General features: G+C 50.2%; 2 protein-coding genes across 7 annotated transcripts; one reads left to right on the top strand and one right to left on the bottom strand.

Annotated features, from left to right (window-relative positions):
* The first annotated feature begins 1,827 nt into the window (after positions 1–1,827).
* MKS1 (MKS transition zone complex subunit 1) lies at positions 1,828–19,447 on the top strand. Of its 6 annotated transcripts, none has more exons than XM_038547861.1 (19): positions 1,828–1,980; positions 2,365–2,474; positions 3,388–3,458; positions 4,107–4,262; positions 5,484–5,581; positions 5,772–5,900; positions 6,163–6,267; positions 6,914–7,022; positions 7,571–7,627; positions 9,582–9,624; positions 9,880–9,945; positions 11,541–11,611; positions 11,927–11,996; positions 12,090–12,197; positions 12,892–13,025; positions 13,528–13,610; positions 13,687–13,784; positions 13,896–13,957; positions 17,274–19,447. In XM_038547861.1, the coding sequence occupies exons 1-19, from the start codon at positions 1,901–1,903 to the stop codon at positions 17,364–17,366; spliced, it is 1,743 nt and encodes a 580-aa protein (XP_038403789.1). In that variant the 5' UTR covers positions 1,828–1,900; the 3' UTR covers positions 17,367–19,447. The 6 variants fall into 6 exon arrangements, with proteins under 6 accessions (XP_038403789.1, XP_038403788.1, XP_038403791.1 ...); XM_038547860.1 differs by having other exon boundaries at positions 3,385–3,458; XM_038547863.1 differs by lacking the exon at positions 17,274–19,447 and having other exon boundaries at positions 13,896–16,911.
* EPX (eosinophil peroxidase) lies at positions 14,786–24,863 on the bottom strand. The gene is made up of 13 exons (XM_038547859.1): positions 24,665–24,863; positions 24,464–24,557; positions 24,060–24,235; positions 23,772–23,889; positions 23,519–23,648; positions 22,510–22,716; positions 20,983–21,301; positions 20,170–20,330; positions 19,544–19,799; positions 18,744–18,914; positions 16,296–16,533; positions 15,506–15,718; positions 14,786–15,202 (listed from the first exon to the last, which is right to left on the bottom strand). Exons 1-12 carry the CDS (start codon positions 24,789–24,791, stop codon positions 15,517–15,519), a joined length of 2,199 nt encoding a protein of 732 aa, XP_038403787.1. The 5' UTR covers positions 24,792–24,863; the 3' UTR covers positions 14,786–15,202; positions 15,506–15,516.
* Between the last annotated feature and the right edge of the window lie 174 nt (positions 24,864–25,037).

Raw genomic sequence — 25,037 nt, 5'->3', positions numbered from 1 at the left:
ATTTCTTTTTTTAAAAGATTTTATTTGTGGGGCACCTGGGTGGCTCAGTGGTTGAGCGTCTCCCTTTGGCTCGGGTCATGATCCTGGGATCGAGTCCCTTGTTGGGCTCCCCATGGGGAGCCTGCTTCTCCCTCTGCCTATGTCTCTGCCTCTGTCTCTCATGAATGAATAAATAAATAAAATCTTTGGGGCAGCCCGGGTGGCTCAGCAGTTTAGCACTGTCTTCAGCCCAGGGCGTGATCCTGGAGTCCTGGGATCGAGTCCCACGTTGGGCTCCCTGCATGGAGCCTGCTTCTCCCTCTGCCTGTGTCTCTGCCTCTCTCTGTCTCTCTCTCTCCTCTTTGTGTATTCTCATGAATAAATAAATACAATCTTTTTAAAAAGAAATAAAATATTTAAAAAATATTTGACAGAGAGAGAGAAAAAAAAAAAAAGCAGGGGGAACAGCAGGCAAAGGGAGAAGCTGAAGCATACTCCCCACTAGGCAGGGAGCCTGACGTGGGGCTTGATCCCAGAACCCTGAGATCAGGACCCTAGCCAAGGGCAGACATGTAACCAATTGAGCCACCTAGGCGCCCCTAAAGAGACCATTTCTTAAGAGCTAGTATTCTGTCTTCATAGCTTCATCTGTTGAAATAATTATTTCCCACGTTGGAAATTGTGTGCTCTTATGGAATAAACTGGTGGTGAGAGGCTGCAGGGCAGAGTGGAAGGTGTCAGGCTTCAAACACCAACCTGGGCTGGAATCCCAGCTCCTTCACCATTCAGAAGAGTTCAACCTTAGTAAGCCCTTTAAACCCTGGCCTTCAGGGACTTCATCCATTCAGAGGGAGTAACAATGCCTACTTAAGGGATTTTTATGAGAATCAGGCCAATGCAAACAGAGCGAGCAGGCTGAATTAGATTCTACATAAATGGCGCTATTATGGTGAGTCCTTGGTGTTGGACAACAGCGGCTACCCTGCCCAGGGCGCCCAATGCCAGGTAATCAAACTGGCATGAGATTCTGGAGTTCAGGGGACAACTGCTTACTCTCTCGGGAGGGGGGCAAACGTCCAACGCTGGTGACTGTTGACGTACCCCACGGTGCCGCACTCCAGCTCATGGTGCGTCTTCGCTTTGATAGTCCAACGAAGCATGATTTCTGAATAGCACTTTGCTGCCTTTTCAGGGGGCCGGTACAGTATCCTAAGGCGGCTTAAAAATCCGGAACTAACACATACAGGGGGGAAAACCAGTTCAATAATAACACATTTCCCTTCCTTACTGTTAGCTTCCTTGTTTCTTCTTTCTCTGGCTCAGTGAATACCAACACCAGGACTAACGACACTTCTGACACTTTTTTGTTTTCTTCCAAAAATACATTTTTCACGTCTGAGGAAGGGCCAACACCGTCCCCGCCTCCTCTGGGAAGAACGGGTGCCTTCTGTGAGGCACGTCCACCGATTTTCAGGAGAGAGTTCCCCCGCATTCAACGGAAGGCAGTGTGGTGTGGTGTGGTGTGGTGTGGTGTGGTGTGGTGTGGTGTGGTGTGGTGTGGTGTGACAAGTCGAGGTCGAGGGCTCAGGTCGCCTGGGTCTGGTCCCCATCGCCATTTCTGGATCTTTATGAAAGTGGCCAACGGCGCTGCTCTAGTGTCCTCACTGGTAAAGCGCGTCGATCCGACCTTGGGTGTGGGCGAGCCCTGTGGCCCACGTGGCTGGCGGTGACCCCGCACGTACCTCTACCCGACGGCGCCCAGGCCTTCCGCCCCGGCCGGGCCCGCTTCGCGCAGCGCCTCGCCGCGCACCGTAGGTTGCGCGCGCAGCACCCCAGCCGCCTCCTGAGCTCCGCGTCCCCGTTGCCAGGGGCGCTGGGGGCGGTGCGCTTTCCGGCGCTGTCGCGGCGAGTCGCAGCTGTCATGGCGGAGACGGTCTGGAACCCTGACACCGGGGAGGCTGTGTATCGCTCCCGGGACCCCGTGCTCAACTTGCGCCTCCGGTAGTCGCGTCGTCCCAGAGCCCTGTGCTTTTAATGCTCTCCGATAATTGGAGCCTGAACCTCACTTCTTGTTTGCTGAGTCCCCACTTGCGCTTTCAATCCTGATCTCTGTCTCCCTGGTCTCTCCGCGTCTCCCTCGCTACCCTCGGCCCCCTCCACTCACAGCCTCCGGGCCTACCCAAGCCCTTTCAAGGCTGCCCTCCTCAGATTCCATCCGCACTCTTCCCTTAAGACTCCCGGCCGCGCTCATGTGCACCTAGCCCACCTTGCTAGCCCCACCCTCTTTCTTTTGTCCCCCTACCCCCCCACCCCCATCTTTGCTCTGTGTTCACATCACGTTATGTGTCTTGTAATGAGTATTCCGGGCTTTTCTTTTCCTCACAGAGTCCACCTGCAAAGAATCACATCCAGCAACTTCCTCCGTTACCAGCCCGTTGCCCAGCTTGGGAAGGACCTCATAGACTTGGCCACTTTTAGGCCTCACCCAACTGCCAGTGGGTGTATGGTGTTGATGCGGCTTCTGGGGGATCTGGGGAAGGGTCTGGGGCAGTAGTTAACTTTTAAGATAGAATAGGCCCAGATCTGTAATCTGAGAAAAGGCATAGAGAAGTTGGGTTCCTTGCCCAAGGTCACATGGCTGGTACATGTTGAAGCAAGGATTTGATCGCAAGCATTTTTAACTACTCCATTATGTTGTGTAAGAAAATCGGGTAAGACATGGTTCTTGCCATCAAGAGCTGATCCGAATTGTGGTCAAATGTAGTTTTCCTTACCTCAGAAGCCAGAAGAGTGAGGGAGGGCGGTGTGTTTGTGTTAAATCACTAGTCTCTCTGCATTTGTTGTTATCTGTTCAGATATACTCCTGGGCAGGAGTATGAGTTGGTGGGTTATGAAGCATGTGTCTCAAAAAGGCATACTCAGCTAGCAGTGTATTCGATGTGGTTCTTTAAATAATAATTTATTTGCCTTTCCTCTTCTATTCTGGTACTTGGTCTCCTAAGGCTGCAGTGCTTGTGGTTCTAGACATATGGCCTCAAGAACAGCAAAGACAAGAACACCAGAGCTCCTTTCTAGCAAATGTTGACATTTGGAATTGAAGAAGAGCTAGCTAGCTTATATTCTGAATTTAATTCCTGACACTGAATTAGATTAAGTAATTCCTGGGAGCCATGACTTCCTTTTATTCAAATTAGAGTAGTAATTAAGACTCTTTGGGTTCTAATCCTGGCTTCTACATATATTCACAGCCTCTCTAACCTTTGTTTACAGTGAGTGCTTAATAAATCCCCAAACTCCAGCTGGTTTTGTGGTAAATATTAGGGCAAGGACCTGGGTTATAACTACTCACAGAGCAAGAAGTAGTGCTGATTTGACTCAAACATTTGATTCACTCTGTGATCTTTGGAGGTGGACATCGCTCAGAGGAAGAGGAAGAGGAAGAGGTCGTGATTGGGTGGCAGGAGAAGCTCTTTAGCCAGGTGAGCCAGTGCCACTTATCCACTCAGTTTACCTCCACCTAGCTGGTCTTGGGGAAAGATTCTTGATATATATTACCTAACTGATTTCCAGAAAGTTATAGCAGCTTATACTTTCCCCCACTGTGTGTGTGTGTGTGTGGGGGGGGGTTGTTTAAAACTTTATCCATTTGAGAGACAAGAGAGGGAGAGAGCATGAACACAAGCAGGGGGATAGTCAGAGAGAGGGAGAAGCAGACCCCCCGCAGAGCAGGGAGCCCAACATGCGGCTCAATCCCAGGACCCCGAGATCATGACCTGAGCTGAAAGCAGACTGAACCAACCAGGTACCCCACTCCCCTGTTGTGTTTAAAGGGCAATATAACATAGTGAATGACTACTCAGTTTTATAATCCTGGGTAAAGTACTTTTCACCTCTGGGTGAAAGAAATCTGCCATCTATAATAGCAGAGTTGGATTAGACCATCACTCTGGCTCCTTTTAGCTTTAACATTCTTTGGATCTGCTACCCTCTGTTAGTTCAGATAAATGGAAGTTGGCTATGGAAACATGTCAAATTGCGTCGGCTCTATAGAACTGATATGACTAAACAGTTACAGGAACAAAAGTTTGACATATTCTGAGTAGATCTCTGTGTCCCTGTGACCTTAGTTTGAAGTAGATCTGTACCGAAATGAAGCAGCCTGTCAGAGCCCTTTGGATCATCAATACCGTCAAGAGATCCTGAAGCTGGAGGATTCTGGTGGCAGGAAGAACCGAAGGATTTTTACCTACACGGACTCTGATAGATACACCAACGTGGAGGAGGTATTGTTTTTTCTGGGGTCCCATAGCTTCCTTCTTTTCCTCCCCTCGCTTTCTGGCCTCACTGGGTCCTGTGCATTAAACCAGAAGCCTGTTAAGATAGACAGCCTAACTAGGAACTACCTTGTACTGCTGGCAGCCAGTCTGGAGTAGAGTGGACACAGTCTTCAAGTGGTGTGGCTGCTGCTCCTTGCCCACCTGCTGGAGGGCCTAGGGGAGCTGGCGCTGTATCTAATGATAGGCTTGCAGACTAGAGACCAGGAGAAGCAGCCCCGGGCTTGAGTTTTTCCATGCATCATGAGATGAGACAGGTGGGTGAAGTCTCGAACCATCTAGATAAAAGTCATCAGAGAATGCAGCCACAACTCTGTGTCTATGGGTCTGACGAGACAATCAGTACAGTTGTGGGTAGTGGCTTAGTGCAGTTTGCCTGTGCTCACACACCCTTACATTTGCCTTAGTCCCCGAATGACATGTTCTTTCTTCTCAGGGAGTTTTTAAACTCCTTGAGAATAGAGCCCATATTTTCTGATTTTTGTCTATGACCTTGTAGCTCTGCATGAAGCAGGTATTAAATGAGTATTTTTGAAAGATTAATGCTTAATGTTAAGAAAGCTCTGGGTTGGTAGCATGTAAAATTTGGGTTTTCTGTTTTAGAAAAGTAAATGAAATTACAGTTAGCGCTGAATTACCGATGGGAGGACTTTTCACACTATGCTTTGTATCCTATTTGGCATCTTCCAAGTACCTGGTAACATCAACATCTACCGGGCACACTCACCCAACTTTTTTTGTTTTTGTTTTTACCCAACTTTTGGTTGGTATGTACTCAGAAATTGGAGACTCATTTTAAAGATTTATTTATTTATTTGAGAGAGAGTGAGCGAGAACAGGGGGAGGGGGCTCAGAGAGAGGGAGAAATTCCAGGAGACTCCGTGCTGAGTCACCCAGGTGCCCGTACACACTCATTTAATGTTAGCATAAATAAACCCATTTCTGAAGGATAACATGCTGCTAAAATCTTGGAACAAACCAAGGCGTGGTAGGAATCTTCTTTGGCTTGTTTGTACCACTGCTCCCCTCCCCAACACATATAATTGTGAGATGGCTTTACCTCTTAGATTCAGGTCCCAGATGAGGTTTCAGAAGGAAGACTTGCCTTCAGTACCTGATCCCATGTGGCCCTGACCAGTTGGGTCACAGGGCACTGCTCTCTTTTCCTAGCACTGTCAGAAAATGACCACTGCAGCCCGGGAGGTACCATCATTTTTGGTTGAACGAATGGCCAATGTCAGGCGACGACGGCAGGACAGGCGAGGGATGTAAGTGCAAATGAGCACGGGGGCTGGGTGGAGGGGCCTTTGTAGTCCTTCTAGGCCAGTGTCTGGGTATGTCTACCAACTCGAGCTCCCCGTCCTGCATAGGCCTCGCCCCTGGCATGCTCTCCCAAGTGCGGGCTTCAGGCTCTTCAGGGGGTGCCTGGGAATTGACACTTCCTGTGGTGCCTTTCAGGGAAGGCGGCATCCTCAAGTCACGAATTGTCACCTGGGAACCCTCAGAAGAGTTTGTCAGGAACAACCATGTCATCAACACCCCTCTTCAGACAATGTACATCATGGCAGACCTTGGGCCGTATGGAAAGTGAGAGAAGTCCCTCACCACCCAGCTCAGATCCTCCTCTTTTCTCTCTATCCATCACCTATCCTGTTATAGTCACCTTGGGGTATGTAGGAGGGGGGGACTTTTTCTTTTTCTTCTTGATTGTGCTTAGAAGAAGGTATTTGACTATGATAATTCTCACTACAGCCTCTGTCCTCTCCCCTGGCATGGGCCGACTACCTCCTCCTCTCTGGTTGATGGGACCAGCGGTCCTGAACCTAGGTGTTGATTTCCTGGTTTCTAGACTTGGCTATAAGAAGTATGAACATGTCCTCTGTACTCTGAAGGTGGACAGCAATGGTGTGATCACAGTAAAACCTGATTTCACTGGCCTCAAAGGACCCTACAGGTGAGGAGAAGAAAAAACCGGGAGTGGGGACTGGCATTCATTCCTTCCCTTGGCTTCACTCCCCCTAGTTAAGGGGATTCTGAGAAAATCCTTCATCTGCCCTGATTTCTAAATTCCCAGCCAATAGTTCATATTCTGTCTTATAATAAATCCTTAAGATCCTGGGGACTCTGTTCTAGGAAAGTGTGCAGCTATACCAGTTTGAAAGGGCTGACTTCAATGGTGTAATTAAGTGAAAATAATTCTCTGTGCTGCTGCCTGTAGGACCAGCCAGAACAGGATGGGGTGAGCTCAGACAGATCGCTTCCTCTGGGCCTGACTATTCCTACCTCTATGTCTTACAATAAGAGAACTATACGTTAGAAATGATCAAGGTGAGAGAACTGGGTACCAGGATGTTGTGCTTTAGGGTTTCCCCATGACTTTGAGGCAGAAATGGGCCCCAAACCTATGCTGTGTGTCCACTTTAATGCCCCTTCTGCTTTTCCGCTTTGTTTCCCTCGCCTGCTCATCATTCTGGCCACTTTCATCCTCGTTTGCTTCAAGTGAGGCGTATGGCCAATGATGGGTCATCCCTGAGCTAGGTCTGGAGAGACACATTTCTTCTTACCATAGTTGGTCTTTTTGTGTGACTTTGACCCTACAGAATTGAGACTGAGGGGGAGAAGCAGGAGGTGTGGAAGTATACAGTGGACAATGCATCCTCCCTCGCACAGCCAGAGGAGGAAGAGCGGGAACAGCGTGTGTTCAAGGATGTAAGAGCGAGTTCATTCCAAGTGCAGGGATGAGCCTTGGTGCCTGAGAGCTGAAATCATGTTCGGGGTCAATGTTCATAGTTGCAGGGTCTTTCTTACTGGTCCTCTCCTGACATAGGAAGCATTGCTGACATATCAAGAACTTTTGATCATACTATAACATAATAATAATAACAATGACCATTTGTTTGAGTACTTACCGTGCTCTGCGAGGCCCTTCACATACTTTTTCATTGAGACTATACAACAACCCTCTGAGGCGAATGCTTTTATTATTACCATTTTTATAAACGAGGAAACTGAGATTGAAAAGCTAAGAAATCTGCCCAAGGTCATGGGGCTTGTAAGTGCAAGAGCCAAGGCTGGGTCCCAGACCAGCAGACTCCAGAGGCTCTGTACTTCACTTTAAAATGTCAGTGGCTTAGATGCTTCAGCTTCCAGTTGTCTGTGGCATTTCCCATTACAGCTTCTTTTCTCCCTCTCATTCAGAACTGACCCTGGTCTGGTTAGGGTTGCATTTTGAGTTTGAATATGGTTTGTTTCCTCAGCTTTATGGCCGGCACAAGGAGTATCTCAGCAGCCTTGTGGGCACGGACTTTGAGATGGTGAGTGGCCTGGCATCCCGCAGCACCATGAGCTGGGATTAGCCAGAGCATTTAGAATGTGGCTGAGTAATAGCATCTCTTTTAAAGGACATATTCTCTATGCCAGAAGGAAATCAGAGAATAGCATATAGAACAGAGTTCTTGTTATGTGTTACAAAATAAAGCAGAGGTGCCTGGGTGACTCAGTCAGTTAAGCATCTGATTCTTGATTTTGGGTCAGGTTATGATCTCAGGGTCATAAGATCAAGCCCCATGTCAGGCTCTGTGCTCAACATAGAGTCTGCTTGAGATCCTTTCCCTCAACCCCTTCCTCCCACCCCCCTTCAGAGAGCTTTCGCGGGCTCTCTCTCTCTAAAAAAGTAAAATAAAATAAAATATGGTATATTAAAAAAGAACGGTTAATGAAAAAGAAGATGTCAGTGAAAAAAGTCTAGAAGGGTACACACATGCTATGGGTGGCTTTCTCTGGGGTGGGGATAGGGGTGGGAAGGTAGATGGGTGTTGGGTAGTGAGAGGGATATGTCAGGGATGTTTACTTTTTATTCCCTAAACTTAGTGGTTTTAAAATTTTACCATTGGTAATGCATTCACATATTACTTTATAATTAATTTTTAAGATTAATAGAGGGGATCCCTGGGTGGCTCAGCGGTTTAGCACCTGCCTTTGGCCCAGGGCGCAATCCTGGAGTCCCGGGATCGAGTCCCGCGTCGGGCTCTCGGCATGGAGCCTGCTTCTCCCTCCTCCTGTGTCTCTGCCTCTCTCTCTCTCTCTCTCTCTCTCTCTCTCTCTCCTCTCTATGTCTATAATAAATAAATAAATAAATCTTTAAATAAAATAAAATTAAATTAAATTAAATTAAATTAAATTAAATTAATAGAAAGGGATCCCTGGGTGGCGCAGCGGTTTAGCGCCTGCCTTTGGCTCAGGGCATGATCCTGGAGAACCGGGATCGAATCCCACGTCGGGCTCCCAGTGCATGGAGCCTGCTTCTCCCTCTGGCTATGTCTCTGCCTCTCTCTAGCTCTCTCTCTGTGTAACTATCGTAAATAAATAAAAATTTAAAAAATAAAAAAATAAAATTAATAGAAAGATGAACAATGTCTTCCTCACTCTTCATGTGGATATTTTTCCTAAGTGCCCCATAGAGAAGGAATGGGCACCCTTTCTGTTTATCAAGTAGTTTAGCTTTTTTTTTTTTTTTTTTAGATTCTATTTATTTATTTGAGAGAGAGTGAGAGTGAAAGAGATCACAGAGAGAGAGAGAGGGAGAGGAAGACGCAGTCTCCCTACTCAACAGGGAGCTTGAAGAAGCTGGGCTTAATCCCAGGACCCTGAGATCATGACCTGAGCCAAAGGCGGATGTTTGACCCACTGAGCCACCCAGGTGCTCCTAAATAGTTTAGCTCTTAAACAAACCAAACAAAATAGTTTATGTCAGTTATTCTGTGGTCCTGCTTTCTTATTCCACGAATTCCATTCCTAGATCAGGAAACAAGCGTAGGATTACCCAGCGGTTTCCCTCTCTGATTCTCTTTCTCCCTCTCCCTAAAAAAAATCGTTATTTTTATATTGCATCAGCAGCAGATGTTCAGTGTCCAAAAGTCAGATAAGAAATCACAAGTAATTAAAAAAGCAAACTCCCTAGTTCCTTGATCTCAGGCATCTAAAGGGAACAGGGGCCACCAGCTTCCCACTGTAAAGTGGCTATTCTTATAAGCTCTCCATGCTTCATTGCCCTCCTCACCCTTTAAATTATGTACTTTCTTTATTGTCACAAACTTTTAGAAATGAAGGAAAGAGAGCAGCGGAAAGGTGGCAGAGCGGGGAGGAAGCGCAGTAGTGGTGCACTCAGATCTGGCAGCCCGTGTCAGGTCTCGGGGATTTGTGGATGCCCTGGAGGCGGAGTGCTGATTCCCCCAGACCTCTTATTTGTCCCTCTCCTCTCTCCCTTAGACTGCCCCAGGTGCCCTCCGGCTCTTTGTAAACGGAGAGGTAGGTAAGTGTCCTTCCAGACAGACATTCCCCTGCTGCTGTGCAAGTGCCCTGACAGCTGCAAGATAACCCGCCCCACTGCAGGGGAGGCCCTGGGTTGTCTACGCTACTTGGGAAACTGAGTCATGAGTCTTTCCTGGAAGCACAGAGAGGTCCTGGCCCTCAAGGGACTTGCCTCCTGAAGTGTGCAGGCCCTTCAGGACTGTTGGGTGTTAAGGGAGATAAGAGAATAAGCTGAAATTGTATCTTGTTCTCTTAGTTTCAGCCCAAGGCTATGAGTATGACAATCTCTACGTCCACTTCTTTGTGGAATTGCCAACCACTAGTAAGTAATATTCATGTCTCTTTTATACCCATTCTGACCATTTTCTAGAGGCATTCAGTCCGGCTTCCCCACTTTTTTCAAAGAAGTTGTTACTGTCCTTTTTAAGGTCATAAATCACTTCCAAGTTGTCAAATCTTCTGGTGACATCTCTGTATGCACCTTGCATGGCCTCTCAGAAGCATGTGGCACAGTTCACTGTTCCTCACTGAAACTCTGCTCTTGGCTTCTGGCTCCACATGCCTCTCTTCTCTCTTGGTGGTGGTTCGTCAGTCCCTTGGCTGTTTGCTCATCTGTTGGTCTCCAAGCTTTAGAGTGGCCAAGTCTGGGGCTGGGCCTTCTGTTACTGTCTCTCTAGAGTCTTTCTAGGTGGTCCCATCCATCCCATGGCTTGAATACTATATATATGTCTCTGACCCCTAGATTTCTCTCTAGCCTTGGCCTTTTGCCTGAATCCAGGCTCATATCCCATTGTCTGTTTGTCATTCCTGCTTAACAGGATCCAGAGAACTCTTGATTCTCCCTCCTGCCTCAAATGTGCCCTCATGGTCTTCCTTAAGGGACTTGGCAATGTCATTTACTTAGTTGCTGATGCCCAAAACCCAGGGATACCCTTGATTGCTCACTTTCTCTAGCTCCCTACAGCCGGTCATTCCATCACTGGGTCCGGTCGGCTTTGTCTTCAAATGATGTCCTGAACATCTCTCTTCTACCTACATCTGCCTGATGAATTAAATTTCTAACTTACCCTTTTGCTTCCTTTACAGTTCATTTGCACAGACACCATGGCCAAATTGAACCTTTGAAAATGTAAATTAGTTGTGTCTCTCTTGAGCTTTAAACCCCAACAGCTTCCCCTCCCACTTAGAGTAAAATCCCAGCTCCAACGCCTGAAATAGCTGGCCCCTGCCTATCTCCCTTACAGTATTCCCATCAGATTTTCTGTTCTTGAACATACCAAGTTCATTTCCACCTTAGGGCCTTTTGGGGATCATTTCCTTTGTCTGAAAACCTTTCGGTCATATATTTGCATGACTGGTTCTTCTGAGTTTAGGTCTTGCCTAAGGGTCACTTCTGAGAGGTCCTCCCTCACCACCCGATCTAAGAGAGCCTGCTTGGGCAACCTGGGTGGCTCAGCGGTTTAGCGCCACCTTCAGCCCAGGGCGTGATCCTGGAGACCTGGGATCAGGTCCTATGTCGAGCTCCCTGCATGGAGCCTGCTTCTCCTTGTGCCTGTGTCTGTGCCTCTCTCTCTCTGTGTCTCTCATGAATAAATAAAATATTTTTAAAAAAATAAATAAAAGAGCCTGCTTTATTTTTAGAAAATAAATCTATCACTACCTAATAGCCTCTTGTTGGTTGATTTGTTGTCTGTCTCCCCTTCCAACTGGAATATTAGCTCTGTGAGAAACGGATCTCTCCTGTTTGCTCACCAATATATCGCCAATGACTGGTCCTAGCACATAGGAGACACTCAGTAAATGTTAAGTGGATGAGTGAGTGTGTGAGTGAATGAATGGATAAAGGAACTTTGTCTTTTTCTCAACTACTTACCTTCCTCCCAGGTCATCTTACTATATATGGTCTTTGGCTTTCAGATTGGTCAAGCCCAACATTCCAGCAGCTCTCAGGAATAACACAGACCTGTGCCACCAAATCCCTGGGAATGGTATGGAAAACAAGAGGGGTATCTGGAGAGGAAATTATGGGGCTGCCACCCTGGGAAGGATTCGGAGTTGGGTCTGGCCCTTCTCTGCAGGCTCTATAGGGCTTCCTGGTCCAGAGGTTCCCTCTCTGTTTTTCTGAGAATGGTAGTAGCTTGTATGTGGGTGCCCCTTCTTCTCTCAGCCTCTTATTTCCCACATGGGGTGATAGTTTTTCATTTTCCTTGCGAAGGTGTCAATGGCTTCAGGAAGAACAGATTCTCAGTGAGGCCTTGCCTACCCCATGACACTGAGTATAAAATAATACTTCTCTTCTTTAGGAGAAGGTGGCTTACTTCTCCTACCCATTCACATTTGAGGCCTCTTTCCTCCATGAAGACGAATCTACTGGTGAGTAGGTCCTAGGCTCGGGGTCTCCTCTGGTGGTGCCCTCTCTTCAGGAAGGCCTCCTGTGACCTGGCTGACTTCTCTCCCTTCTCCCAGATGCTCTCCCAGAGTGGCCTGTGCTCTACTGTGAGGTCCTCTCACTGGACTTCTGGCAGAGGTATCGTGTGGAAGGCTACGGGGCCATGGTGCTGCCTGCTACCCCAGGTGACGTCTGGTCCCCACCCTCCACTGGCCCACATGCCCTAGCTCCTAGGAACAAGACTAACACTTCTAAAAGATTTGGCCTCTTCCATGAGAAGGAGGGATACTTAGGAATTAGAAGCATTTAACTTGCAAGATTCCTTGCTCCTTTTGAGGAATTCTCCCCCCTGCATTAGGGACAACTGAATGAAGTTGCAACTAACTTTGAAGTGGTGCAGCCCGAGCATCTGTGGCATCTGCTTCATGCTCCTCTGTTTTGACATGCAGCCTTGACAGAGAAGCTCAGGCAGGGTGGGCACTTGGCATACATGTATTGAATGGATCATTCTTTGTTTTGAAACAATAGCCATTGTCTTCTGTTGGGTGCCAAGCGTTATACTAAGTGCTTCTCGTTTAATTCCACCAGCCACTCTGAGGCATAGGCCTTACCGCTGCCACTTTCCTAGTAGGCAGAATGGGGCTCAGAGGGGTTAATAAACCTGTCTCAGGGACACAGGTCATAATTGGCAGGGCTAAAATTTGAATTTCTAGCTGATTGGTTTCCAAACAGGTGCCTCAGACCACCATGATCACCTCACTGGTGGTCAGGTTATCACCGGACAAGGTGTTTTAGTGGAGGCTAGGGCCTATGTCATTGCTGGGAGTCAGAGACCATGTGTCCTTTCTGGCTGCGGCCCCTCTCCCCTCTCTGGCACAGGCTCGCACACCCTGACCGTCTCCACGTGGAGGCCCATGGAGCTCGGCACGGTGGCTGAGCTGAGGAGGTTTTTCATTGGCGGCTCTCTGGAACTGGAGGACCTCACCTACGTGCGGATACCAGGAACCTTCAAGGTGACTTTTGTCTCTGGAGAGACTTTGTGCTGGGAGCTTAGGTTCCTGTCTCTTCTGGAGAAGGTGGGATTTCGGTTAAGGCCCCTTAATTGTTTCATTATTACTTAATCCCTTCCTTCCTATACCTTAAGCTGGAGGTCATGGCCACATCTTGAACCAGGTGCAGACATCTACACTTCTATCCTAGGAGATCTCAGGAAATGAGTATACTTAGAGATTCCCTGGGTGCCGTCAGAGTTACTGGCCCCTCCTTCCAACCCATCACTGAGGCTTCAGTAATCAGAGGTGGGGAGGATTGGCAGGACACTTGTAAGACTGCTTAATCTCAAATGAGGTTGCGGCATCCCCTGATTTACAGTTGGGAGCCCAATGTTAGCCTTGAGGTGATGGAGTCTGTGGGAATGAGGTTTCCCCAGCAGATCTGTTCTGCGAAAATGGGAGTAAGAACGGGGGTGAGGTTAGCATGGTGCCCAGAAGCCTAACACTGAACTGCACTCCATAGGGGGAGCGTCTGAGCCGCTTTGGGTTCCGCACCGAGACCACAGGCAGTGTCACATTCCGCTTGCACTGTCTGCAGCAGTCCAGGTGAGTGACCCCGGCCCTCAGCCATACCCCTGAGGGCTGAAGAGCAACTGTGGCCACATGGTGGGCTTCTGTGCAGGGCCTTCATGGAGTCAAGCTTCCTCCGGAAAAGGATGCGGAGTGTGCTGGACCGTCTGGAAGGTTTCAGCCAGCAGAGTTCAGTTCACAGTGTGCTGGGTAGGTTTCCCTCCTCTTCGCAGCCAATCCCCCCTACCTCCCCCCACACCAGCCTGAGCCACGCTCCTGCCTGCGCCACAGTGGCTCACTGCTGTATCACTCTTCTCCCAGAGGCCTTCCGTCGTGCCCGGCGCCGCATGCAGGAGGCCCGAGAGAGCCTTCCCCAGGACCTGGTGAGCCCCTCGGGAACCATGGTTTCCTAGCTCACTGTGGCCCCGGTCCCCTGTGCAAGAGGACAAGACGGGTACCATCTGAGGCCAGTGCCCTCCCGCGTCTTCATCTTTCTCACAAGTGATCCCATTGGACTGCCGAGAACCAGAAGAGCTGAGCAAGTCCCAGGCCAGCCCCTCTGCCTAATCTTCAGCAGGGCCTCCCCACTGCTGGGTAGCAATAACGCTGGAGACCCTATGGTGCCCCTCTTCATATTTCCTTTCCTGCAAGTGGCTGTCACAACAAGGCAGGCCTATTGGGTTAGCCCAGTGTGGGGTTCTCTTTTCTGGCTTGTCTCACTGTCTCAAGAGCAGGGAGCTGCAGGTGCCTCCTGCTTCTCAGCCTGCCTTACATATGGAGGCTCAAGTAAGGGAAGAAGGAGAGATCTTGAATTCCTGCCTGAAAGCCTCAGCCTCCTTTCTAGGGTAGCCTTGTCCTGCTGCCTGGGGTTTGTTGGGTTTGAGATATGAGTAAGTGAAGGCTGAAGGCAGTGCCCTCTCTGCTAGCCAGGTAGTATCTTTTATTGTGCTTTTTGTACATAAGAACTTTTTATACTGACTGACATGTCGGCTGTTTTTGTATTCAGGTTGCTGGTGTGGCCAAAGTATTCTCCTGAACCTTCTCCCTTTCTGCCCTTTCCTACTCCAGAGTGTCTCTTTGGGTTAAGTCAGCCCGCAGGAGAAATTTAGGGGTTAGTGCTGGTGGTGTCCTGGCAGTGCTCCTCTTAAATATTTGGAGCAAAGCATGGGACTGTAGTTATGCCCTCCCCAGCCCAACGCAGAAACCAGCTCTTGGCCTCAGCAGTCCTTTATTGGTACAACCAGAGCACGCTGCCCAGCCTGCAGGCTCCAGCAGAGGATTGTGGGGCGGCTGGGGCTGGGTGTGGTGTGGGCTGCAGTCATGGGTGGGGGATGGGGATAGGCTGGGAAATAGGAAAAAGAGACTGGAAACCATCCAGATAACTCTTCTTGCCTGAGCCTCAAGACCTCCTTACACTGGGAGCCAGCTGATGCCTGACCAAATACCTAGGAGGCTCCCAAGGTGGGAGGGTTCATTGCTGCCAAGAGCGCCAGCTGTCAGCCACGGAACCAGCTCTGAGCCATAGCCAGCAGAAGCGTCAGCAGATGTGGTTGCTCCAGGGTAAAAGGCAGCCTTGTGGTCTTCCTCAGGTTCCCTTGTGTATAAGGCTGGAGGCTTGGGATGGGCTCCTGTGGAAGAAGCACAAGTGGACAAGGAAGGAACTTGCTTGTATCCAGACAGAGCTCTTTTAGGGTCCCAAAGACTAAGCTGAAGCTAATTGGACACTTCCTAACTGCCCCCCAAAGTCCTAGGCTTTGGATTAACTATCCATCCTGAAGCTAGCATACCAGAAGCCACTAGGAAAGATTACCCTGCCTGTAGTGACAAGTATTGTCTCTGTTAGAGGTCTTAAGGGACTCAGCCACCTGGCCCAGGGGAAGATGCAAAGGCCTGGCCCCGCCCAGAGCCATTGGAGGAGGGCCTTCCCTTACCTGCAGAGGCCTCATCTGCCTCGCCAGGCTGACAGGTTCAACCTGGGGATGCGGCTGCAGCTCACAAAGCCCCGTGGGAAAACGTTGGCCCTGAAGATGTCCCTCGAAACGGTGGTGATGCCCGTATTGTCACACACAATTCGAGACAAGGAAATCTGGCGCAGGGCCTTGCGCTGTCTCTTGGTGAAAACACCCTTTTTTTCCCACCAGAACCTACCGAGATAAGTGGAGGGATGTGGGTGAAGGTTAGGGAAGAATTAACATAATAGGCATCTGCTGTATGCCAGGTACTTGACATCATTTCATTGAATTCTCCAGAATTCCTGCAAAATAGGTATTCCACTTTTATAAATGAAGAAACAGGTTCAGAGGTCAAGTAAATTGCTCAATATTAAACACAGTAATTTTAGTGGCCTGGGTTGGATTTGAACCCAAGTAAATGCCAAATCCAAATAAGGAGTCAGGTCTTAAGCCATAAGCTTTGTTGGAAGTAAATCAGATTTAGCCCTTCCTGCTCATGTTTTCTGGGATCCATTAGCGAGGAACAGCGAGGAACAAGTCTGCTTTGTGGGCTAAAGGTGCATGTAGCTCAGATGCCATCAGCCTTGCCTGGCCCATGGTCTCTCTTGCTCTGACTGACCTCTCCACAGAGAAATCTCCTGATCTCAGACCCTGTGAATTTGGAAGAAATGAATCTAAAAAGGGCACTATCCCCCTTACCGAGTCTTGACATGCTAGTGCTTTTCTGCCCTGCCTCTGGGGCTGGTCTTTTTAGGGGAGAGTCACTTACCTGTCACCACTTCGGGCTCTGTTAAACTGTTTTTCAAAAAGACAAGCCAGAAGAGGCCCCACTCGGGCCCCCGGCAAAAGAGGCTCTGCGATGGCCCCAATCCAGATGTCAATGTTGTCAGGTGTCCCATACAGATTTAGGAACTTCCTTGCCAAATCCTGGTTTCGTAGCACCCGGCTAAGCTGTGCCAGATTCCGGGGCTGGGAGAGGCTACAGAAGCGCCTCCAGGCATTGTACCCTGTAGGGAGAGGGGGCAGAGGCGGTTCAGTCTTACCCTGCTGCCTTCCCCTTAGCTTCTGCTTCTCCACAGCTTCTCCTGAGAGAGCTCTGTGGTCAGGAAATGTCAGGCAGAACAAGATCTCTGCTGACAGAAGAGGGCCAAAACTTGCAAAGATCAAACCACTGCCCTCTAATTTTCAAAGTGAGTGGACAACCATGCATCAACCAAGGAGTGTGTCCTAACATAAGAAGCTGCTGTAACTCAACAATCATAACCATAAAGACATTACTGGGCACCAATGCATCAGTTAGGTACAAATAAGATGGACCCAGAACATAAAAGACTCTTAATCAGGTTTTGAGAAGGCATGAATAAACACATAGGTGAACAAACCAAGAATTGAGTGTGGTTAAAGTTTACTCAGAAAAGGACCACATGTTATATGATTCCATTTACATGAAAGGTCCAGAATAGGCAATTATGTAGAGGTAGGTGCAAAGATCAGTGATTGTCAGGGGCTGGGGTGGGGACCAGGAGTGATGGTTGCTGTAAGGTTTCTTTGTTGTAAGGTAGTGATAAAAATTAGTAATGGTGACCAATGGGCCAAAGACCTTAACAGCCAAAAAGAAAAAAGTGATCAATCTACAACTCTAAATATACTAAAGTCATTGAATTGTATACTTCATATGGGTAAATTTTATGGTATGCTAATTATATTCCAGTAAAGCTGTTTGGAATTTCTTTTTTCACCTACTCAGAAACTTCCAAAGGCCGACCTTCTGACTTCTTGGCTGTTAGAGGATCCCACACCAAGACTAAGCCAGATGATGAGGTGGGGTCCATCGAGATAGGAGACAGGTTTGCCCTAACCTTGAAGAAACACCTGCACACGATTGTCCATTGAACTACAACTCACAAACACCCAACTTCCAACTGAGCAAAGGAAAACATTCTAATGCTTTACCTCACTCAGCACTGGTGTGTGATAATCTCTTAGGATCCTCACAACACCTTTGTGAGGCACTTTGTAGTCTCCAGTGTATCCATGGATGTTTGCTGAGCTTGAGCAAGTGTGACTTTCTTAAGGTCACTCCATTAAGTGGAGTCCAAACAAGCTCTTCCAATTCCAAATTTGGTTGTTGAACTTGGGAAGGGATTGTAGAAGACTGTCAGAGCTAGTATCAGGACAATATTTCTGGGACAGGGCAGAAGGAAAGGTATGGGGGCAGGGCGGCACAGAAACTGTGGCACTTGGTTGGCTGGCAATCTCGGTTCTCCAGCAGGGGGCGCCCACGGCTCTAGTTGTCTGGAGCCCCCAAGTGTAAGGAGGAAAGAAACAGGTTCTTGAGCCCCTGCTGTGTGCCTGCCAGGTGCTGTATCAGGCGGGGTGGAGATTGCCCCCACCCTGTTCTACACAGCCACAGATTAGCCGAGGCAGATGGCGCTTCGGGTTGTCTTTAGACAGGAAAGTAATAGGTCGGGAGGAGAGGGGAGCAAGGCAGTGACCAAAGCCTTCCCCTAACACTGTAGCTTGCACAGGGGGAAAGAAAGAAGAAATTTGAACTGGATTCAAATTTTACTATTTCCTAGTTCTGTGGCCTTGAGAAAATGACCTAGATGTCTCTGAGCTTATTTCCTCAGCTTCTCAAGGTCATTGGCAGAAAGAAATGATTAATAGCCATGAAAATTCCTGGCAAAATGCCAAAGTTTTCTTTCCTGGGATAAATTTTTCTTCTTTGCTGGGATAATTTTGTATCTTCATGAAACAGCCAAGGCTGTCTTAAGTTCACTCCACCTGTTCCTGCCTCTCCGGCTCTTTGCCTTTCCATACTTAGAGGCAGGAGCTAGTTTCTATGTCCCCAGTACTTGCGTCTGCCTCCTTGGAACTCACCAGGGTAGAGGAGAATGGAGCGGTTCTTCCTTGCCCTTTGAACCTACTATTTTCTCCATCTGGAAAGTCCTGATCTGCTTTGTCCACTCCTGTGCCCAAGTCCCAGCCATAGTGTGAACCTACAGGTAAAGGCCCTGTAGTGGCTGGAGGAGATGTGGCAGGATGGCAAAAGGATGGTCCCGGGGCCGCTTTACTGCATCAAGCTCAGCCTTGCCTGCTCCTGAACCACAGCACATGGGGTTTAGTTCCAGCCAGAGAGGATGCACGGAAGATCTCTGACCAGCCCCCTCCCACACTGCCAGCAGAAGCAGCCCCGGGCCAAGCAAAGCCCCCTCACCTGGGAGGCCGTGGTCCCGGCTGCGTTGCATGTTGAGAGCTGCCAGGTCCAGCCCGATCCTTCTCACTTGCTGAAACAGCCGGTCCCTCAGCTCGTCCACTAACATGGAATCCTGACGGTTCAGCTTGGCAGGGGTGGCCATGAGGCCTCGGATGATGGGGTCGATGCCACCTGGTGGCAGGGAATGTGAGCAGCACAGATTGGGTCAGCCTCTGGGGAGCCCATGGGTCATCACTTGATGCCAAGCTAGCTCAGAGCTGGACAAGCCAGTGGCTTATATTCTGTAATAGTTGTATCAGGACACAAAGGCCTGCATAGACTTGAAGGGAGCTGGGGCCGGCAGGGAAAGAAGTCACCCTCACTTGTTAAAGAAGGAGAAGGCAAGCTCTTACTCGGCCCACAAGCCCCCCCCCCCAATCTGACAGGAGTCTCCTCCCCTTTTGGAAATCCTCTATCCCCGAGGGGATGGGATGCCCAGGCCTGAGGGTCTTGGCCACCTGCTTTGTTTTCAGTGCCCTGGGAAGATGATTAGCAGTGGCCTGAGCAGCAGCCTGGCCTCCTGGCACTAAGCTTGGCCCCAGCCCCACTCCCATCTTCTGGGGCACCTGGTGGCTCAGCGGTTGAGCATCTGCCTTCAGCTCAGGTCGTGATATGGGGTCCTGGGATCAAGTCCCGCATCAGACTCCCTGCGGGGAACCTGCGTCTCCCTCTGCCTATGTCTCTGCCTCTCTCTATGTGTTTCTCATGGATAAATAAATACAATCTTTGAATAATAAAAAAATTAAATAAAACCTAGTCACCTTCATACACGACTCGCCAGCTGGCAAAGAAGCTAGTGCTAAGCGGGACACGAGAATTGGGTGCTGAGGCCCGGTACCGGCTGTCCAAGCGGAACATGAAGGGCTGGAGCATGGTGTGGCCAAAGCGGAAGGCCAGGGTGAAGACATTGGCAACACGAGGGTCCACATTGGAGGAATACCCCCGGTAGCACCCCAGGGTTCTCCTGGCTCGGGCCTCGCCCAGAACCAAGGGCAGAAAGTCTCGGTAGGTGATGATCTTCAAGAGAAGACAGGAGGAACATTACCTTAGCGGCCACCCACCCCATTCCCTTGCCTTTGCTTCCTGAAGGGCTGCTCAGACATCCTAATTCTTTACTGCCATCATGTCAACTGTGGAAATCTTAAGTTTCCCATTGGCTGAAGAGGATTTCAAAGCTCAGAGAGTGAGGTGACAAGGACAGGGTCACACAGTGAGCAGCAGAGTTTGGGGTACAGGTGAGATCTCAGGTAGACTCCCAGTCACCCAGACCTAGCTAATCTGAAGCATATCCCCAAAGGATGTATTAAGGAAAATGGCAGCCACTCTTTCAAATGGTGTCTCATGCCATATTATCTCCTAGGGGATACTTGGGCCTAGGGCTCCCTACCTGGACCATGGCCCCCACAATCTTTCGGGCCTCCTGGTACAGCTTCTCTCCACTCCACCGAGGATTCAGGCGTCTCAGCTCCGTAGCCAGCCGGTTATGCTCTCGCATAAAGAGGGTATGCATAGCTGCCAGTTTGGGGGTTTCCGATGATCGGGAGTCACCTTGAAAACCCCAAGTTCAGAGTCACCACAGCACGTCCCAGAGAAATGTCTTTCTGCCAAGATAGAGCTCTGGGGACTAGGAAGAGGTGGTAGCACTTTGTGACCTGGGCCAAGCTGCAGGCCCTTGCTGGACCTCCATCCCACAGCTCTGCTACAAGGCTCCTCACTGATTGCCACCCTCTGCCCCACACAGGAGGGGATCAGGAGGGGGACGACGGTGGGGTCTCAGACCCCAAATTACTGAAACAGGTTCAGGCAAGGTGGGAAAGCACAGAGCAGCTGCTGAACTTGGGCCTAATGATTCTATTCTACAAGTGACCAGGTCCATGGATCCCTGGTGGAGGGACCTGGCTGACTCCAGGAACCTTGACTTTGGGACTGTGAACCCATCTGTCGCACGACCTGCATCCATCAGCATTCTCCACTAAGGGCTAGACCTTTCCCCAGCTATGGAATTGGGGATCAGGCTGCTCTCCCCAGGGAGCCCAGGGGAAAGAGAGAGAGGATTGGGCAGAGCCAGTTCCTGTAGAGAGCTTCTCCTCAAGGCCAGGGAGGAAAGCAAATTCCTGAAGGGGGGCCTTACACACCGTCATTTGCTGGCTTTGAACTAAACTCTTTTGTACCAGGTCTTATTTACTCTTCTTTCACCGACCTGCCAGGAAGCAAGGGATACGTGCAGAGCGGTTGGTGAGGAGGCAGGGGTCGTCCCGCAGGTTGTCGAAGGGCAGCAGGGCCCGGCCGTTGTCCCTGAAGCGGGTGTTGACAGCCAGCAGCCCCAGCTGGTTGGTCAGGTTTCGAAGCCTAGTGGCCAGAGGGTCCTCGCTGCCGTACACCATGCTGGCGTCCACGAAGGAGGTGAGCGCGTTGAGCTGGTTTCGGACTTTGTTCCTGTTCTGGGGGCATGCGGGTGCCGAGCGGAAGAAGGGGATGCAGTCCCTCTGGTTCCTGATGCGGGGATCATTGGGCGGGATCTGAAGTGGAAGAGGAGCCAGTGACAAGGGGCCCCCCCAGGAACAAGCTCACTCTTCTGGATCATCCCTCACTTGCTTCAAAACCTTGCTTGAAACTCCTCTTCTCTAGGAAGCCCTCCTCCACTCACCCAGACTCGTGCTGCCCACCAGGTGGATCTGAGCATCCTTAGCACTTTGTATCAGAGTTATGAAAGGTGAGAAATGGATGAGGCCTTTGATCCTCACTTTACAGATGGGGAAACTGAGGCTCAGAGACAGGAAGTGACAACTAGATAGCAGGAGAAGAAGGATTAAGACCTAGTTCTCCTGACATTTGGGCCGGTGCCCCTCTCATTCCATTTAATCCTACAGACATTTCCTGAGCACCTTTCTATGCCAAGTGCTTTGGAGACCAACAAAAGTCAACAAAATCCAGCACAGGTTTCAGGAAGCTGGCATTCAGTGAAAACAGGTGCACACATAGAGAGTATAACTCTAAATTGAGGCGCTATTTGCTATGCTTGATCTAAAAGCCAAAAGTGAAAGGTATGCTAGGAAAATATGGGAAGATTCCCACGAGGAGCTACCCTTGAACCGGTGCTCAAGGAACGGGTAAGGTTGCACCAGGGAGGAGTCAGCTACGAGCCCTCACGTGTCGTGCCCCACGAATGTCGCCCTACCTGTTAGGGGTGAATGGATGTGGGAGTGTATGCACATGTGTCCCCCTCTATATCCCCAGAAAGGCTCTCCTTTCTGGAGTCTGTCTTTCTTCCCTAGTGCTCCACTCCATCCTTGCCTCTCAGCCTGAAGGATAGCACCCTGCTCACAACGCCATCCCAGGAATTGGGAATTGGTGAAAGCTGCAGGACCCTTGGACTGCTTCAGGAAGGAGAGGAAGACAAGAGCTAAGAGACCCTAAAGGCTCTCAAGAGCAGCAGCCCAGAGGCTTCTCCTGTTGGGATCCAACCCATGTGTCAAGGGTAGTCAGTGAAGCCAGCCCGAAACCTGCCTGCAGACTGCCCCACCCCCAGCCCCACCCCCAGCCCCACCCCGAGGACATGCACAGAACCGGGGCGTCTGTGCAGGGGCCGTGCTCCTCTCCTTTGTCTGATACTCCAGCATCACAGACAGCTCTTTAAGGAGGGCGCTTCAGTCTTACAGACCCCCACCCCCAGCTCTTGGCCTGGAGCGGAGGCCATAGCTGGGACCTGGGGGACCGGTGGGGATACCTTGATGGGGAAGCAGGGAGGCAGCTGGGCACAGGTCTTCTCACAGTCCACACCTGCAGTGAAGGCCACTCTGGCTGGGGACTCGGGGGCAAAGTCCAAGTCATGGTCAATGAACTGGCCCCACTGCATGAACATAAGGGCCCTGCCCCGGTCGGAGGTCAGCCTCTCATTGGGGAAGCGCACAATCTGGTTGGAGACGGCCCGGACCTGGTGGAGAGATGGTCAACATGGGGCATGGGGCCGCAGACCAGCCATGCTGGAGTGAACACAGTCTCTCCTCCTCTCCTGCCCTCCCCTCCCTACTCCTACCTTGTCCCACCCACTGCATGGCTGTCATGTGTAGAAGGATGGCCCCCCGTGTGGCTCCTGAGGATTCCAGGAGTAGAGAAGGGGAAAGGCCAGGTTGGCTGGCTGGAATCCTACAGCTCTTCCAAAGAGGTAAATAGATCAAACCAATAGATCAATCCATATATAGACTAACGGGTACCTAGATGACAGAAGTGACTTGTATACATGAACCAGTTGGTACATTATAATAAATACAGAGAGAACTGGATAGATAGATGGAGGAAGAATTAATAAATAGATGTCAGTGGATAAACAGGTGGCTGTTATATTGACATATGAATAGAAGAATGATAAACCAATACACATGAAATCACTTAGATCAATAGACATAAAATAAGACATACAGCTCTTTATATTAGCTAAGATACTTTTTGACACTAATTCTTTCAGAAAAAGCAATACTATAATGGCTAAGGTTACTAGATCACATCCTACATAGATGTTTATACTAAAACCCTTATTTAATATACACACAAGCAATATGAGGTGGCTTTTACTGCCATTTTACAGCTGGGGAAACTGAGTCTCAGCTGTATGACTTGCTCAGAGTCACCTAGCTGGCAAGCGGAGAGCCCGGACCCCAGCTGGCTCTGGGCTGTGCTCTTACTCCCCATGATGAGAAGTAGTGGAACCTCCTCCCGAACCTTCAGCCCCCACTCACAAGAGGGAGGAGGAAACCATGACGCCTCTTGTTGGGTGTCCAACCGAAGGGAAGTGACAGCCCGTCCTCATACTCAGCTGCTAGCCAGCGGGCCAGGGGCTGGTTGGAGGCCCCCAGGAAGGGTCTTCTCCTGCAACAGTGGGTAGGCTTTGGTCAGCAAGGGTTCTGGACCCAGAGACCACTCAGCATGGGGTGAGGGCGTGGGGGAGGGAAAGGAGGGACCCTTGGGTCAGGAGTGGCCTCTGGCACACACCTGTTGTTGCATTTCCCAGTGATGGTCCGATACTTGTTGCTGCACTTCTCCTTCTGGTCCTGGGGAGCACAGCCACTGGCCTGGGACAGCAGCCGAAGCTGGGATTCTGTCAGCACATCTGGGGTTGGGGCAGAGGGCAGAGTCCTGGGTCCAGGGTCCTAGCTCCTTCCCAACTGGATCTGTTCCATACCTCCCATGCCTTTACCCCTTCCCTCCTGACAGCCCAGGCTGTGTACCCCACCTTCCCAGGCCAGAGAAGACCCTGGGGCTCAGTGGGGAGCACAGTACCAGTGACATTGAAGGAACTTGACCCCTGGAGTTGTAGCTTCTCCTCCAGCAGATCCAAGGCCAGATGCATATAATCGGCGGCCCGAACCACTGTTCTGGTGCCTCCTAATGGTTGCTTGAAGTAGGACAGGAGGTCCAAGGGGCTGGCCAGGCCACTACGGAGGCGCTCCTTGATGCTGCACAAGGAGAGCAAGGACTGGAGAAAGGAAGCAGAGCCCCCCAGCAGAAGCCCCCAGCAGAGCCCCAGCCTGGGGGTGGACAGTCAGGGCAGTATGAGAAGGCAGGATGGATGGAAGGGAGGCTCTCTGCTGACATGGCACTGCCCCAAGGTGCCCGGGGGCAGGGTGATGGCAGACATGACCGTGGCTGGAGTCCACCCACCTCGTTGACCCTCCCAGACCCACCTCCTCTGAGTCTGATTGTAGGCAGCATCCACCAGTAACTTGGCCTCTGTTATGCAGCCCCGAAGGACCGAGGTCTCCACTGTCCTAGGGGAGGCTGTTCAAAAGGAGGGGGCTCAGAGTCCAGAGGAGCCACGGGCTTCCCCAGACCCAAACACCTCCCCCTCGACTGCCCTCCTCCTTGGCTGTCCAAAGGGATGTTACCTGCGCCAGTGCCCTCACACAGTGGGGCCAGAATGAGTGTGGCTAGGACCCCTGCCAGGGCCAGGAACAGCTTCATCTTGGCGATGAGGCACCCAGCCATACCGGGGCAAGGGATCGACACCCACATCCTGCACACAGGTGGGTCCCCTGCTCTCTTCTCACCCGGAGGTCTCTAAGCTGACCTCTCACCTCCTCCTCTTTTCTGGAAGTGTCTGGAAAGGGACTTTTATATCTTGTCCCAGGGTGGGGGAGGGGAAGCCCAGCCTCTTGAGGTGGAGCTTCCCTCTCATTTTCAGGGGAGTTGTGAAACTGAAGCACCCCACTCCCACCCTCTTCGCTACTGAGTGCACTGGTATTTCCCTCCACGTGCAGG

This window comes from Canis lupus, chromosome 9 (genome assembly GCF_011100685.1).
Source record: "Canis lupus familiaris isolate Mischka breed German Shepherd chromosome 9, alternate assembly UU_Cfam_GSD_1.0, whole genome shotgun sequence".
Classification (NCBI taxonomy): Eukaryota; Metazoa; Chordata; class Mammalia; order Carnivora; family Canidae; genus Canis; species Canis lupus.
Note: the sequence above shows the minus strand (reverse complement) of the source record. Positions and strands in the feature narration are given on the sequence as shown.